We start from the raw sequence: 17,780 nt of genomic DNA, 5'->3' as shown, positions 1-17,780 counted from the left end.
GGAAACAACACCAATAACCGGCTTGAATCGTCGTAGAAGCACTTGAAGGACTCGATGAGCAGTTTCATGGGTTTAGACGAGTGTGTAGCCTTCCTTATCTTCTACCAGGTTCGCGTAGAGCGGGCATTCGATGCTAAAGCTACCAAGGTCGGTATGGTGCACAATCCCAAGTATGACAGAGAGATGTCACTAGTCGCGAACCTGGTCAGCAGACACGCATGCGAACTTATCTTTGACCAGAACGTTTACGCCATGGGCAGTCCAGCTCACTACAATTTCTATGAGGCAGTCTCTGGCATCTTTTTTTTTATCAAGAACGAAACGGAGGTTGATGAAGCACTGGACGAACCGAGCGTGGAGTATTCGGTCAACAAGAAAAATTAAGAATGCTCGTGCTTGTTCATGTCGACCAGGCGGCTTCCTTGCAGGCACGTTTTCTATATTCGAAAGGCGATGCACATGGAGATTGTGATCCCTACTCAGGTCCTGCCGTCACGTTGGCTGTTGTCATCGCTAAGGTCCGAGGTGCCGGTGGACGAATTACCAAGCGCTCCGTCTGGTGTTGGCCAAATTGTACACTACAAGGAAAAGCCGTGGGACTCGAATCGTAAGTTCAGCGAATCTCAGCTAGTCGCGACCAAAATCAGCGAGGCGATGAGCGAGATGGGTATGCCCCAGTACCGAGCGGCTCTGAGCGCGCTCCGTGAAGTTGCTCGTCGGTTTAAGCACGGTGATTGCGAGGCGCTAGTTGACCAAATTGTTCCTACTGTCGCGGGTTCTCCGGAAAGCCCCATTCCACTATTGTTGAACGGTGAAGAAGCCGATATCGACGGAGTCTGTAGTCGCGCCGGTCAGATGTCAGATGTTGTGGATGGAGAAGAGCATTCTACGTCAGAGAACACTCCGGAGTCAACCGATGAGGCCACCCAGACGACAGTGGAGGCGGGTGACCCCGTCGACGAAGTAAGTCTCCAGGAACCGGAGCGAGACAACGACGCGGAGTACGAACCGAATGTGATGAATGAAGAAGCAGAGCAGGTGTCTACGATAGTGGCGCCCGTTTCAAATGTGCACAGAGCCCATTCAGATGGGAATCCAAACAGTGCATACAGACACGCATACAGACACTGAACCGGTTCAGATGGGCACAGAACCCGTCTCGATGGGATCGCACTCAGCCACAGAACCCGTCCAGATGGTCGCTGGGCCAGTGCAGACGGATCCTGAACTAGCTGCCACGACCTCCCCGCCAATTCAAATTCTTCAAGCGCTGCAGAGTGACGCTGAAAACGACGATTTCGACTTCGAGTCGCCGCCAAGATCAAGGGGACGTCCAAAGGCTAAGACCTCTGTTGTAAAGGCAAAGCAGAGCCGGGCCGTGGCGATGGTCCATGAGGACTCCACGCTTCACAGCATGATCTTGAGCCTGGCTACCGTAGCTGAAATCATGGCTGGAGATCCGACCTACAGCTCGGACGCCCCAACACTAAAGAGGTTCAAGTTATTTGTGTTCGAAAAGAAGACAAAGGCGCCTGTAGCACGGGAGATGAACCAATTACCATCCTCCAAGACTATTATTGAACCACACGACCTAATCCGCGTACTCCCGAAGGACATGCTCAACAAATGTGGAACCAAGGTCGTGGCACTCCAAAAGAAGACGAAAGGCCTCGGGGAGCGTGATATTACTGTGGAGATCCCAGGTTTGGGGGTTTTGTCGACGGCTACGCTTGCCGTCATGAAACAATACCATCGTGCAATTGCGGCTGTTCGACAGGTGGAGAAGGCGTTGGCCTGGATTCCAACGGTAAACCTGACTCTGGCCGTTGGTCCCCATTTCCAAGCAGAGGAGGATCCATCGCTGACCGACAAGAGCGAATCGCTCCGGCTGTTGTCTTCGGAGGTAAGCTTGGCTGGACTATATAACACTAACCACATGCTTCTAATTTTGTAATGCTCTACAGATAAAAGTGCTAGATCTCGCCGCGACCGGGTGCTTAAGCGAAGACACCATGACCACGTTGATGACCAAAGTTTTCGGCTCAGATCCAACGAGGATCCTAGGAAATGCAAACTTGGTAAGCTTGAATCTAGGCAGTGACGTCGTGGTGGATCGCGACGGTCTCGAAGCGCTCTTCATAGGTGCGTCCATGGAGCGCGCGATGGTCCCGGTCAACTGCAACGGCAAACACTGGAGCTCGATCATGGTCGACTTCACAGAGCATAAACTATTCTACTACGACCCGATGGATTCAATCTACAAGGTGGGGCTTTGTGCTGCTACACAAGTGATCAAGTCAATGGCTCCATCTTTGCAGTCGCGCACTGGCCGTGTCCAGCCGTACACAAGCACGCTCGGCGTCCAGACCGACAGATACAACTGCGGCATCTATATTCTGGCCACCTTCGAAATTTTTAGTGGCGCGGACTCGCCTGGGTTCGTCGACAAAAACCCTCCAGCACCTGCTCTACCGATACCTTAGTATGTGCACGTAAAAATTGCTTTGAGATGATTTTAATGTCATGCGAACCTTTGTTCAATGCTGGATGGGTGCGCCTGCTTGAGATTCCGACAGTATTACTTGTGACCCAAACGCTAAAATACTCGGTAGCAATCATTATGACAATGTGTGGCGATGTGTTAATGTGGGCTGACAGAGAGAGGACCATCCTTTGATGCAGGCAGGTTCACTTCCGGATATACACATTACACACGTATATCTCGACAACTCATCAACAACCTGATGGGCTCAGATGGGCACCAAGTGGTCGTGGATGGGTGTCAGATGGGTACGGGTGGTCACAAATGGGCTCGATGGCTCGTCTCTGATTCTCTCAGATGGGTGCAGTAACACGTGCCAAGTATTAATAGGAACTGCCATTTTTTCACCCACCAAGATACTGAAGAAGTAGAGAAATTAACACAATCCAGTAGAAAAGTACTGGGTACTGAATTGTCTCAGGCCTATTAGAATCGCGCACAAAACTTATTATTTTTCAGCGGAACAACTGACATGCTTTTGTATAAAATACGAGCGTTATTAATCTATTGCAAGCTCAACAATATGTTTGGATAACTTTAAGTCATTAGTCCAAAATGTTCGATTTATTCCAACCACCTACTTTACTAAAAAGAGGAACTATGTGCAGCGACTAGAGTGAAGACGAGCTTTGAGCTGATGCATATTTATTAGCGTAAGCTTATGTCTAACAGGATGAATCTGTAGTTAGTTATGCTAAAATTAGTGCAAACAGTATTTGAATGCATTCCTATTTACAATTGTGAAATCGATTTTGCTCATTGAACACACTAGTTTTTTTTTGTGACGGGGTCACCCAGCACCTTGCGCTAGAGGAAATCGACTTCCGAGAGTATACTAACTCTCAGTGAACAGTAGTTCACAGGTCCCTTTTGCTGAAGGGAGCGAAGTGACCAGTTTAAGGTAAGCTGTAAGCTGATCGTATTTATAGGTAGGCTAAGCTTGAGTTAAATAAATAAGATACCAGTCACCTTTAGTAAAGCTAGGTCATCAGCCAATGGTTGACCTCTGACTACCCTGGTACCATGTACCATGTATCCAGAAGTGTGATGTGTCACGCTTTTTGTAACCAGTGGTACACATGATGTTGCGTACCCCGTTACATCCTCCCCCACTTAGGTTGGTTTACCGACCAATCCGAATGAGGAAGTGTACGTCACAAACGCCCATTCTGAAAGTCGAAAGGCATCGAGTTGTCTGCAAGAACGCGGCGGAGGTTCACTTCACAGTTAGAGCCTCGAGCAGCACTTGAGCGCTCTTCTTCTCGGTCCCGCTTCGACCATTAGAATGCCCCGTGGCTCTGCGAAGAGCGGTGCAAAAGTACACTCCAAGGCTGCTGTAAGAAAGGCGCAAGCCAAGAGCGCCAAGCTTCGCGGCAAAGGCTCTGCATTCGAGGAGGCTACTAAGGTAGCCTCGGAGGCGTGTGTTTGATCTGGTGACACGGCTGCAAGCAAGCGCGCAAGCAAACCCCGCAGCTCGTCACCGTTGGTCTCTTCCGACAACCGACCGAACCCGCGATTCGCTGAACATGAGCTCCGTCCAGGTGGTGAAGTTCGGGCCGATACCGGGACCACTCACAATGCTACTGTAGGTTTTGTGGAAGGGCACACTCCAGCACCCCGTGAGTACGACGACGACAGCGTACACTCGCTCTCTAGTGATCGCGGAGATCACAGTCCCAAGACGTCTATGCGCTCTGGGAGTCCTGTCGTCAATGCTAAGGGCTCGATCTAAGCTGGCGACTACGAGGAAGAGAAATCTCTCAAACATCTCTCGCTCGCCGTGAAAATATTTCGTCGAGATCGTTCGAGATCTGCCTGTGCTCATTTAGGGCCCCTCTTCCTTCTTCCTCTCGGTCCTCTTTAGCCGAGGAACCGAAGAGGCTCAGATAAGTGTAACCAGTCTTCTTCTCCTCGCGGAATGGAGACTTCAAGCCGTGCGCTCCTTAGAGGGCTCGTCGTCTTTGGCTGTGGCCTTGGCAACCTTAGCACGCCAGCAGCAGGATAACTTCCAAGCCCCCCAGCGCATGCGTGGGGGTCCGGTGGCGCCACCCGTCAGTCAGGGAGCTACCATCGACTTAAGAGGGTATTCGCCTCCCGAGGTGAGCTCTAGGACTGGCCACTTTCTGGCGACTCTCGTCGCTCCTATCGGCGACCACACTTCTAAGGGACTTACAAACGGGCCCTGATACAGAAGAAGCAGCTGTTCGTATAAAACTTGGAGGTGACCCGGTGCGTGCTTCTCGCGCCGCGCTGAATCCCTCTTAGCTCCTTTAGCCCGAGGGATTTTTCTGTATAATATAGAATAAGAGAACATTTAAAATAAATTATACTTTAAAACCTCCGAAAATTATGCAGATGTATGCCTCTTCGCTCTTTATGATCATGAACTAGGCAGCACCGTGCACAAAGCAGCTACGGAAATAATCGTAGCTTCAACAATGTATCCAACATTTGCAATAATGGCGATCTTCTATTGGTCTTTCGCTGAAGCAAAGCACAGCCAAAACCTGTGAGACTGCTATACATGTTGGTTCCGTCACATACATCTATTTTACTAGCCGCGTTGCGTACACCATTCATCCTTCGCGTCACATAGCTCCACCGGCGATGCTCACGTGAGGAAAAATCGCTCCGTTCCTATCTAACGGATAAGTGAAAAAAATCAGGAAAAATTCTTCCTGGGATATCGCAACTACTCAGCAGCTAACTTCAAATAGATACTTACTTAGCCCATTTGCTGCTCTCATTTGGAACGGGAGGACTCGAGCCTGCATCAGCGTGTGGACCGTGGGGCCTCTTTGTCCGACCTTGCCAAGGCCTTCTGCATGGTCCGAAGTATTGAGGCTCTTTTGCAACGCCCGGAGCCGCCTTCGGCGCATTCCCAGCCGTATGCGTATGGTGTGTACCCGACGTACTCGGCGTATGGCTCTGGGCCCCGTTAGTACGGGCCCCATCCAGAGTTTGAACTCGACCGCAGCCTCGACACTTGGGTGTCTGCTCCGGCGCCCTCGTTGATATCTGTGGCGGAACCTCGCTTCGAGGGGTTGGGCCAAGGTGAGTCTGCGAGTCAGCAACCCCCAGCGGATAATAGTACCGCTTAAGACGTCCCACGTTGAACGTTGGGTGCGTCTTTCCTGACTTAGGCAGATCGATGGTGTACGACGCACCATGGCTGACCAGGATCGCGAACGGTCCTATGAAGCGGTGATTTAGCTTGTTGCTGCCGACGGAGCTGGCCGTGACTTGTGGTAGGTTTCAAGTATCTAATAACACCAATTGGCCCACCTTAAAGACATTTAAGTTTGCTTTTCCATGATTTCTAGAGTACTCTTTTATTTTTGGCTGTCCTGGGCCACCGTCATTGCATCGCAGACCCTGCTGATCACACTCAACTTTGTTCACTAAAACTCCCACTTGTTTCCGCAGCGAAACCGGTCTCACATCTGGTACCTGAGAGGAAGAACTTTCCTAGCCTCCCCACACTTAAAATCGAGGATAATCCCCCCCTTAAGGGTGAGATGCACTCTGGGGGCGACGGAAGCCATACATGTAGAGCGACGTGAAACCCGTGGACCGCGTTTTTGAGCGCAAACGCACCAACTGGAAGCTGCGTCGGCCACGTACGTGGGTCCCCCCGCGCACACATTGTCCTCGAGCACTCGATCGACGCGCTCAGTCTGGCCGTCCGTCTGCGGATGGTCAGCAGTTGATTACGACAGACGAGATCCGAGCAAAGGGAACAGCGTCTTCCAGAAAGCCGCCGTGAACCGCGGGTAGCGGTCCGAGATAATCGACCCCGGGGGACCGTAATAGCGGAACATGCCATCAACGACCAACCTCGCGGTCTATTTCCTGTGACGGTTACGATCACTGGGGAAAGATGTACCATCTTGCTTAGCCGACACATAACACCAAAATCTCGGTGTTGCCGTGTCCGTCGACGGGAAGCCCAAAGATGAAGTCACGAGTCATCGACTTTCAGCAGTCAGCCGGAATGGGGAGGATCTGTAGCGGAGATGAAGCGTTCCATGCGGGTATAACGCGCAGACATGTTTTGCATGTCGTCACGTACCAGGCGACGCATTTGTACGTGTGGGTCCACCAGAAGACATGCGAAACCGACGGAAATGTCTTCTCGCGACCCAAGTGGTCGTGTGTTTCCGCGAGGATGTCGAACTTTGGATCCTCGTCGTTGGGTACGACCACCCGTGGAGGTTTATTAATCCACCCAGTAATAGCGAATGCCATCCTTCAACTTATATCGGTGGAGCCGGGAACGCTGTCGCTACGAAAGCTAGTCGGACTTTGCGTTCGTTCCTGCTGTTAGGAACTTGTCGATAGGAGCGACAGCCTCACCGTCCCGATGGGATCACGCGTATCCGATCATATAGATCCGTTGTCACCCGTGTGATGTGGGCCAACGCGTACTCTGGACGTCGAGAGAGAGCGTCCGCAATCACGTTGAGCTTGCCCGGTATGTACTAAACGCGAAGGTTGTTCTCCGCAAAGAAGGATAGCCACCTCGCCATCCGTTGGGAGAGGTGGGTCGAATTCGTCGCTGTCTGCAAGGATGCTGGTCTATGTGGATCACAAATGACCTTGAGCCCAGAAGATGTACCCGAAACGTCACGATGACATACTTCATTTTGTCAGGAGCTCCTTGTCGTGAACAGGGTAGTTACGCTCAGCGGCTTTGAGCTGCGTGTACTAGAATGAGATGACTCGCTATTGTCTAGCCTGCGGAAATGTACAACTGATTGCATAGTCGGCGTCATCGCAGACGACACTGAAAGGCTTCGTCTCGCGCGGTAGAGCCCGGACAGGAGCTTTTTGGGTACTGGCCTTGATGCTGTCAAAGACATTCTAGTGCTCTCACTCCCAGCGTCCTTTGAAGGAGGTCCGACAAGGGTTTATTGAGGCCTGCGTACCCGGCGCTATGCTTGTGAAGGTAGTTGATTAAGCCCAATCACTTTCGAAGATCCCTCTGGGATCCCGGCGTCGGCCATGCTGTAATGTCCTTGACCTTGCCCTGATCAGCTCGAAAGCCGACGTTGGTGACGAAGCAACCGCTTGATCTCTGGTGACGCGAAGCCGCACCTGCTGGTGTTGGCGTAGAACTTGTTCGCCCTCATTACGTCCAACACTCGCCAGAGGTGTCCCAAACGTATTTCCATGGCCGTCTTGCCTCCTACGGAACGGCTATGGACGAAGATGTCGTCGAAGTATGTTTGTACGAAGGCACGCAATAGCCTGAACGGTTGCGTCACCAGGCGGTTGAATGTCGCCGGGGTGTTAGCCAAGCCCTGCGGCAAGACGAGCCACCACCAAAGCATGCCGCTTGGAGTGCTCATCGCAGTGATCTGTAAGTCGCTCGCTCATCAGGATCGAGTAGTATCCGTCTATCAAATCCAGCGCACTATACAGTACGCATCTGGCCATGTTTTTCAGCAACACATCCCTTCGTGGAATTAATGTCTGACTCGGCACCATTATGCTGCTCAACTTGTTATAAGCGTGAGCCAGGCGCCACTTCTCGTTCGGCTTCCGACCGCAAAAACTCGGCGTCGAGTGCGAGGACTTTGACTGCTGCACCATGCCTGCCTTCGCTTTTGCAACAATAAGGCATCAATGATCACGCAATGTTCACGTAGATTAGTCCACTGTCTCGTGACACTCTACTTTGTGCTGACCACGAGATCAATTTCATACCGTACATCTCGGTCTGGTGGAAGTTGGGTCGGTAAGTGCTTGTTCACCACGTCCGCATACTCCGTCGCCAAACGATACACCGGATCCTTTGGGTTCTTAAGGATCTCAGAACCCAAGTGTGCTTGGCGCTACTTACTCAATCCCTTTAAGACTTCCTTGTTCAAGACTGAGGAGGCGTTCAGCTATTCCCGAGTGGCCTCCGGTCTTATGAGTACCATCTCGGCAATATCCCCAGACTTAAGGTTGGCCAGGAACGACTCGGCCGTCATTTCCTCGAGGCTCAGTACCGAATAGCCTAGGTATGACATTCAGAAAGGTGTTCACCCATAGACCGGAAATAGCATATACTGTCTATCCAAAGTGTTAACCAAAACGATCTATTGTTGTAGATTGATATTTGCAATGGCTCCGACCATGTCGTCGAAATTTGTCTGTTTGATCTGCATTATACATACGAGCCACCCCCAGCGCATGAGCCTTTTGATTGACTTCTACAGCAAATGTAGCCGAAATGTGGGCGCGTTCCGACGGCCAAATCTGCCCTTGTCGCGTTTTGCAACGCAGAGAAAGTCGATGACGCACTTTGAAAAGGTTTTACCAGCACCACGACGCATTAAAAGGGGTGAGGACATGGTGCTGCCAAAATATAAGGAGCTTTGTTTGGTACCTGGATAAATGATTAGAGGGAGGAAGGGGTGCCAGTTACTGCAACTATGTTACGGATTCAAGCTCTAGAAGTAGCAGGGGAAGCTATGATGACCTTTCGCTCGTGACTTTTTTTTGTTGGCACCGCCACATTCACCGCATAACTTTTCGAGCTTGGGCCGTGTCCGGCCCCGCCAACGATGAATACGTGTACGGCGGCTGTCATGTTTAGACTGAGGAAGATCAGGATATAAATTTCTAATTGTTCGCTTGTTGTCCCCACCCCTTGCCAAATGGTCTATGACCTCTAGTTTGTGCGCCGCTCTGAAGGATGACACAAGGTCCTTCCTCACGTTACGACCGCGGCCATCCCGGACGTCGTGGTCGCCCTTTTTGGTGGCGGCGTTACGTAGGCGTCATCCGATTGGAAAATGCAGAGACAGAAAGACAGTTCGTACGACTGAATGCGATAATCAAGGATGCACGGAGGCATTTCCCGTTCGGCCCCTGATTGGCTGAAACCCCCCTGAATATCATAACAAATAGTACGTGATAACGTAGGAAATTCTGTATCTCTGCAATCTCCAAGTGGGCACCAGATGTCTTGACGGGTTAACCGGTCTCGACATCAAAGACGTGAAAACACTCTTCAACCAGTCGCGTTGGAGGAGCCTGGGCCCTGGACTTCGAGTCGATCGAAGTGACGTCGATCGACTTGCGGCGTCGTCTTCGACGGCGACCGTGACGAAGAACGTCGTTACCCACGTCTGGGGATGCCGTGGTGCCGACATCCGAGGCACTCGAGGTATCACGTGGAACTATGTTTTCCACACAGGAAGCGCACCCCGCGTCTTCCTCTTTAGTTATGGTTTGGGCGATCTCGTGTAGCACTGTGTTACCGCACAGAAGGCTTGATCAATACGGTACAACTCAGCTAACGTCTGGGCGACTGTGTGTGAAGATCTGAAACCCACCTTGAACACGCTATTACTAGCCTTCGTGACAGCTGCAGCTGTCTGCGGAGCTATGTTACCCGCTTTTGGACCTAAGCTACCCAATTGGCCGACGCCTCCTAGCGCCGCCACCGTCGAAGTAACCCTCACTGTCGTCATATACGTCGGCGACTCCCAAGCATCTGCCGGAAGCCTCGGTACCCTGGCAACCCTTGTGGGCGCCCCGGGTCCTGACAGATGTGGGAACATGAATCACCAATGCTCTGTCAGACTTCGCAGGCTGGCTGGTACCGATTGCCTTGCCTCGCCAGTCGATCCAGCGTTTGCGCTCCTCAAGCCAGAGCATGCCCAGGATCATATCGTAGGGATCCATTTCAAAAACAGTGAGCTGTTCGAAGCTGTCAAAGTCTTCAAACTTGACGGCCAGATTCACGTGGACGTTGGGGACAGTGACGACCTTCATGTAGGCCAGTCGCACCGACACCATCCCGTTGCCCTTGCTTTCTCTCATAGCATCGCATAAGTTGTTGCTATTACGAGCAACCGCCTGGCGGCGTGGAAAGCTTTTCGAGGCCCTAGAATCGATCAAGATTCTAAAGGGGTGATTGTATCCCTGTACACATCCGTGTACTACCGAGTGCGAAGACGCAAAAGGGGCTACGTCCCCGTGGTAAGCGCCCCCGCGTACCTCCCAAGAAGGGTATATTATTTCCCAGTAGGGTGGCCCGCCCCTACTAGTCTGGATTTTGCCAGCGGCCCTGGGGACGGGCTTGGGAAAAGTCCACCTGCGAGGTCTCACCGCGGGACAGTCACGCTTGAAGTAGCCCAGCTTACCGCAGCTGAAACAGCGATTTTCGCGCTGTTCGGCGGATCCGAGCTCCGTAGAAACCGGTCCTATGCGGTTGGCTCGACCGGGATTCAGCACAAAATTCCCTGGCCACGCTGAGACCGGCGTACGCGCCTGGTAATGGCTGTACTCTTCTTGGAGATCCACTTGAATCGCCTCTTCGAGAGTGCTTGACCGCACCCGGAACATCTGAGAGCGCGCCGGGTCCACGCAAAGGCCGTCCATGAACACTGTCACCTTGATGTGTTCGTTGAGTGGGATGCCCACTAGGGACGCCGTGAGATCCGACATCTCTTGGACGTACTCATGCAGATCGCGCTTTCCTTGCTTTCATGAGAGGAGGCACAAGCGCTTCCAGGACTCGTAAGTCACTGGGAGGAACGCGGTCCGAAGCTATTCGCACAGCTGATCCTAATATGTGAAAAATCGAGGCGATGTTGCCTCCCGCGGGCACGCTCAAACCTTAGCACGACCGCTAATGTTGAAGAGCGCAAAAGCAACACGGAGTCGCTCGTTCGAGACCAGGGTCGCGTCCTTTGCAAGCTCTACCTCTCGAACCCAGAAGTAAAGGTTCTCACCTTCTATCCCTTCATACGGCTTCACATTCAGTCTTATTGGCTTCGAGTCTGGCGGACTTGCTTCCGCCGCCGGAATCTGCAGGGTTCCCCGCGCATGTCCGATGAACCCTCGCTCGAAGGCGTCAAACGCATTGACGCGCTCGAGGTGCTCGGCCGGTCTTGACGCCACCAGGCTCTGCAGGGCATTTATTTCAAAGGTTCCAGCCATCTTTTGAACCGACACGAGCTGTGAGTCGCTCAGATGGGAGAAGTCGTTCCTCTCCATGGCGACGAGCTTTAGAGAGGCGCAGAAAGTCTACCCGCGTTGGCGTGGATTGACTACAAGTGCTACCAACTGTGACGGGGTCACACAGCACCTTGCGCGTGAGGAAGTCGAATGCCGACAGTTTATAAACTCTTATGAACAGTAGCTCACAGGCCCCTTCTGTCGAAGCAGGGAAGTAACAATTTTAAGGTAATTTGTAACTGAACGTATTTATAGGCAGGATAAGCTTGAGTTAACTACACAAACTATAAGTCACCTTTAGGGGGAGGTCGGAGTACAAAAAGAGCAAATAAAAAAGAGCATTGCAGCGGATCTAGGTCGAGGTAAAATACCTGTTTATTTAATGTCAAAATCGGTATGTACCGGTAAATTGAGCTCACATTCAACGATTCGCGATGGAAGGAGGACACGGTGCTCATGGAGGCGATCCCCCCTCTCCAGAAGAAGACTTTGCGGCTGACCCTCTTGGCAAGGCTCTTACTGAGAAGGCACCTCGCTTGGTGTGGACTGATTCACGTCTGCGTACTCAACTCCACCTCCGTTTGATTGCGTACGGTGATCAATTTAACAAACACAAGAGCAGAGCGCAACTGACTGTACTGTGGAGCCGTTTGGTCCGTCGTTTTAACAAGCAGCATGAAACCAAGGCCGTTGTAGATCAGTTACGTAACAAATTCAATGCTATGAAGGCGCTGTTCGGCCAGATCCGCGCCGACGAGGCTACTACGGGAAACTTGGAAAAAGCGGTGAAGTATCCGAGCTACTGGTCAGTGCTCGTCGAGTTTTTTGCTGATAAAAAGGGGCTGCGTAACCAAGCATATCTTGAAACCCTTGTATCACCTCCGCTATCTCGTCGTCCGTGGACGGTAATCGAATAGTCTCTGACGAAAACGATGTCACCACATGAACAACTTGGCGAATAAAAAGTAGTGCTTGCGTTTTGCCAGCGCCAACAATCTGTCCAGCCGCGTATGCACTGCCGCCGTGAGTGACATAATAAAAGGCCACCGCCACTCGATCTCTAATAGGAAAATGTGCGTTATGGCGAGGGGCTGGGCGTACGCTCGGCCATCTCTGCTCGATACGGGATACAATAGCCAGGAAAGTTGCACGATTGCACCGAAAATTTACTGGAAACGAGCCGTCTGCAAATATGGGGTCATCTAGAACTCACTGCCATGTTGTGTTCCGTACGGAGAAGCGTCGGGAAGGTTTCCTGGGCCATTGACGCTTGTCACTGGCAAGAGTAGCCACTGCGGCAAATACAAGGGAGAGCGCAGCCAATTTTTTCCTCCCCTTCATGTGTGATCTCTTTTTTTAAAAGACCAACCTGTGGTCTTTTTTTAAAAGAGATAACCGAAAATCAGTCGGCCAATCAGGTCCAAGAAAGCTATTTAATTTTTTGCTCTTTTTGTACTCCGACCTCCCCCTTAGTAAAGCAATGCCATCATCCAATGATTGGTCTCTTGATGTGCTAAACTTCATGTATCCAGGTGCACTTGGGGTAACGTACCCCCGATACATATAGAGTCCTCCTTAGTTTTTTTTGTGCTGGGGGGGGGACAGTAACCTGGGTTTTATATGATAATATACTCTAGAAAAATAGGCTCAGATCGGGAAACTCAGCAAATTGGGTAGACAAGACGAACGTTCTAGCCTCCCTACCCTCTGTGGTCTACAGTCTAGCTCGGCTACACTTGCGTGGAGAGCTCCACGTGCGGGCCCTTTCTCGGCTTTTCTTACAAGCCGCAGGGTCCCTGATACATACATGTATTACCTCTTTCTTGTTCCTGCGGGTCAAAGGCGAAATTAGCTTTCTTGCTTACAAACAGTATTGTGTAGTCTTTTGCACAATCCGAAGAGCTAGTGCGGTATTCCAATACTACATGTATTGCACTGAGCTCTTCTTTGCAATAAGATGCTTTACTATGCTGTCAAAGAAATGTACCTGGGTCATTTTGTGGTTAGCAATGTCCATTTACTATTTTAGGTCGGGAAGAACACGAAGAGCACCAACATTGGAGCTGGAACTCCCAAAGCACGCTAACGTATACGATACGTGCTACTACGTTCTCTATGCTTTAATGCCTTGAGAGTAGATTGCCTTGTTTCCTTCATGCTCCCCATGGGACTCTTCGCTCTTCCCATCTTCCGTCCACAAAAGTCGTAACACCTCCCTGGGTCTGATAAGGTAGTCCTGGGAGACGACAACACAGTGAAGCTTGACAAACATAGCTCGGTGCGTCTTTGGAATTTGTAGTTTCCCCCATCTTTTGATTTTTTTTAAAAAGGAAACATTGATTGTCTTAAAAGACCAGTGAATGCTTCTCATTATTAATAATGCTTTGAGTTTATGTAGCAGGCGGTGCTCTTGAGTTTGTGTGTATGTTTGTGTGCGGGAATGCAACTACCAATGCCATTTCGAGCTCCTAGAGCTGAGTTGCGAAGAGAAAATATTAAAAAATCGGAAATAGCTGTGCCGCTGTTGACGCGGCCGGTGCTGTTGATGTGGCAGTTCATACAATGCCGTTGTTTACGCGGCCGGTGCTGTTGATGTGGCCGTTCATACCATGCTGGCGTTGTTGAATTGTTTATGGAGAGCCTGTACTCAAAGTGACGATGACCTTATTGAAGCCTCGGTCGTAATATCGCTGCCTAATACTTACAAATAAATATTTATTTAAAAAATACTCGTTTTTGTTGGATGAACCAGAACGCTGCTTTTAGCTGCGAAGACTACGAATAATAAGCAAGACTACCAAGGTCTCGGAGCAAATATCGCGGCGCCGGAGCATTGTCATCACCAAAAATCTCTATCCGTGCTTAAAAAAGGTTGAGTCAGAATATATTACGGGTCATCTTACAAATTATGATGACGGATAGATCCAACAAATGCCAACGAGATTTCGCTCGAGAAATTCTTTTGTCGAATAAGCCAGTTAAGGCTTGTCCAAAATTCCCCTAAGAGCGATAAACCTCGTCCATCCCTGGTATTACATGTATATAATAATATCAGCTCGAATATATTAATAAATGACACACATATTAATCACGAATGACATGTGTTAAACCTCAGTAGTATGTCTGACACGGATACTTGAGTACACATGTAGCTCAATTATAAACTTGGCGTGTTAAGATCGGTGAGGTGTCGTCCGTTTTATTTGGTCGCTAAACATCTAACGTCGCAAATCAGACTCCTATTATTTATTGTGGACTATGTAATTACCGACCTGACCGCCCGGTTATTTAGTTGCTTGGGTCTCGTACAGCAGCACCTCAACCAATGCGTTTCACATTATGCTGGACATCAGCGATTTTATCCTCTTTACTCTCCAGCGAACATTCCACCCATTAAGTATCAACGTACACGACACCAGCAACCCTGCCGTTTCGTAAAACACATTACTTCGTATCTGATCTATTACCCCTTCTTAGTGATACCAGAAAATACATTACAGCAAACAAGAAAGCTCATCGAGTCTACACTGCACATCAGGGAAACTTTTCTCAATGTAGCAGCTGTGGAAAACGTTGTCAGGCCGTCGGCCAGCGCTGTGATTCTTGCAGGGGAATAGCTCGCATGTATGTTATACAGTGCATGCAGTACCGTAACGAGGCGGACAATGTCTCCCTCAGTCACTGGTATTGTAGTATTACTGTAAAGTTTACAGTGTAAACTCGTGCCATCGCCCTCCGGTTCACTCTGTGATGAGCTATCACTTCACTTTTTCCTTTCAAGACCACAGACTATCCTTCTCTCTCCAGTCATGCGCAGTGTATTCTACGTTGTTATTGCCTTTGCAATTTTAGTGAACAGCAGCGGCGTCACAGCGATCCCGAATCCCATCACTGAGTCTCAACTCTTGTCGAAGGCATCCCCTGACCCTGCGGCGAAAAGATCTCTCCGGAACGCAGGCCAACAAGTTGTTCAGAGCCGCCCGACGGACGGGAACGGTGGAGTCTTCAAAGCTTTCAGTGGTACAAACAAACTCATAAAGCTGCCAGACATGAAAACAAGCAACGTTCTCGAAGCTGCCAAGAAGGTGAAAAAGTTGAAAGAGATGGACAAGTTAAAAAAGTTGATATAGTCCTCAAAGTAGATTCGGGAGCGAGAGTAAAAGACGCGATGAAGTGATGTTGGTGTTCTTTTTTGTAAAATCAACAGCATTCAGGGTACGAACAAGTTAGAGTACGATGTATTAATACTACTTCTTTTTCCATTAATCATCAAGTGAATGATTGATCGCCATCAAAAATGATATTGACGAATCAAATGTACTACCTCCAGGATATTTACGTGCATACTACGTAAATACCCTGGAGGTAGTATTACATTTGATTCGTCAATATATGAGAGCATTGGCGGAAAAGGCAATAGCATATTTAATTTTTCTCACCGTCAAAAGATGCACCGAATATCAGGCGAAGTAAAGCTGTTGGTATCGTGTTTCAAGGCTTAATAATGCCGCTACTAATATCAGCTGTACAATTTCATCATGATTTGTCCTATAAATAAGGACGATATAAGATGCAAGATCTTCAAATTCCGAGTGATTTTGTCCTCAAGTATAGAGCCAAACTTCACGCGCGGCAAGCTCAAAAGCCTTTGTCGAATATGACACCCGACGATGGGATTGAAATTATACTTGACTTTACAGTCGAGCTGCGGGCTTTTGACATTAACTTCAGGACAAAACACTCTCCGGGAAATCATTCAAGACACATTACCGCATAGCAGCTCATGAAATAGCGCGTATGTTTAGAGAAGAGTTGCTATATGGTTGTAGAGCACTAATACAGGGATACATTTCCATATGTCATAAACGTTCTTTTTTGTCCTCAACGCTTTCTTAATGGGATAATTACCGTCGAGTTTGACTACCATATCATGCCCCCCCCCTCCCGGGTTTTACCACCAATGTTAACGAAAATGAACTAAATAGAAGTGTAGTAGCACTGATAAGATGTGTCCCCACGCAAAAGGGTTTACTCACGAATAAAAGCATGTCACCAAAAATAATCGCCACATTCACAATATTTTTTAATTGTAAAATTATGTTTTAACATGAGAAAATACAGTTTGTCTACACTGATTATTTAGAGGTGTCAAACAATTTGAAGATTAATTACTGGAAAATCATCAATATGTTTGACTTCTTCACCGTAAATCCAGGACGCAGTACTTGCAAAAAATGCCATATGCTAGTACAGATCAAAAGTGCTCTTTAACCAATCCACTATGTTCCACTTTTAGATGTTGCACACCAGCTTGGAAGGCAAATACAATGCTGCAATATAGGGATATCTAGATTATATTCGACTTTTCGGTGCCCCAGAGCTTTGTAAACCAGTACGAAATTGTAATTTGTACAGTAGTAGAATTTGATTTTATTATACCTTAGCACAATCTTTAATAACGAAAGGAGAGGAGCGTGGACACACAAACTACTAAGTTCAGGCTCGAAGGTGTCGCAAATTTCGACACACTTGGCGTGATCTGCGGTGGCCCAGCCGAGTTATCTCCCGGGATTAATCATTATAGCAGATAGCTGATACTCTGCTCAGTTAGTGCGTTGAATACATTCCTCAGCAAACAACAAGGACATGTATGACATGGAGTGGGCTTAAAGAATTACTATGCACGTCGAGGCTGCAGGAGCCCAAACCGGCCAAGTTCTACGTGCTCTTCACGACCAAGGAATGAAATATTGATATGCCCTTGGCTCGCAGAGGGGCTTTTAGAACAGGGTTAATTCAAGACTGGTATTTCTGTTAGTTTGTGTCGTGTCTTGTCTCCGACTGGGACAAGAGCCTAGAAAGAAAGAATAGAAAATAAAGTGCAACTTCAACTCAAGCTGCAATGGCGGTCAGCATCCTCAGGCCGACGCCCTTGTCACTCGCCCCCATGCTGACTGCTCATTAGCACGGAAACACTCGACGAATGTTCACTCGCTGCTGCGTTGGTCCTTGGTCCAGGGTAATAGTGCCATTGTCGTGCACCGCAACGATGGTGAATGGCCCGTTAGCCACATTCCGGTGTTTGTTCTTTCTGTCTTTGGCTGGAATGCGAACCATCACGTGGTCGCCTACTTGGTAGAAGTGCTGTAGTCTGGTAGAGTTTGCACGGTCATTCTCTTGTAGAATAGCATCAAAGCGTTTCTTGCACAAGTAGTTCCAATTTGCTTCATAAAGCTTGCGAGTAATCAGATCTTGCCCAAATATCATGTTTGCAGGAGAA

The 17,780-nt window shown here is 49.2% G+C and overlaps 1 protein-coding gene across 1 annotated transcript; it reads left to right on the top strand.

Annotated features, from left to right (window-relative positions):
- Positions 1-15,309: 15,309 nt before the first annotated feature.
- PITG_09632 (secreted RxLR effector peptide protein, putative) lies at positions 15,310-15,630 on the top strand (the record flags this gene model as incomplete). Its single annotated transcript, XM_002903205.1, has 1 exon — positions 15,310-15,630. The coding sequence occupies one exon, from the start codon at positions 15,310-15,312 to the stop codon at positions 15,628-15,630; it is 321 nt and encodes a 106-aa protein (XP_002903251.1).
- Positions 15,631-17,780: the final 2,150 nt, after the last annotated feature.

This window comes from Phytophthora infestans, genomic scaffold (genome assembly GCF_000142945.1).
Source record: "Phytophthora infestans T30-4 supercont1.15 genomic scaffold, whole genome shotgun sequence".
Classification (NCBI taxonomy): domain Eukaryota; phylum Oomycota; class Peronosporomycetes; order Peronosporales; family Peronosporaceae; genus Phytophthora; species Phytophthora infestans.
The sequence above is the reverse complement of the archived record's forward strand: the minus strand, read 5'-3'. Positions and strand labels throughout refer to the sequence as shown.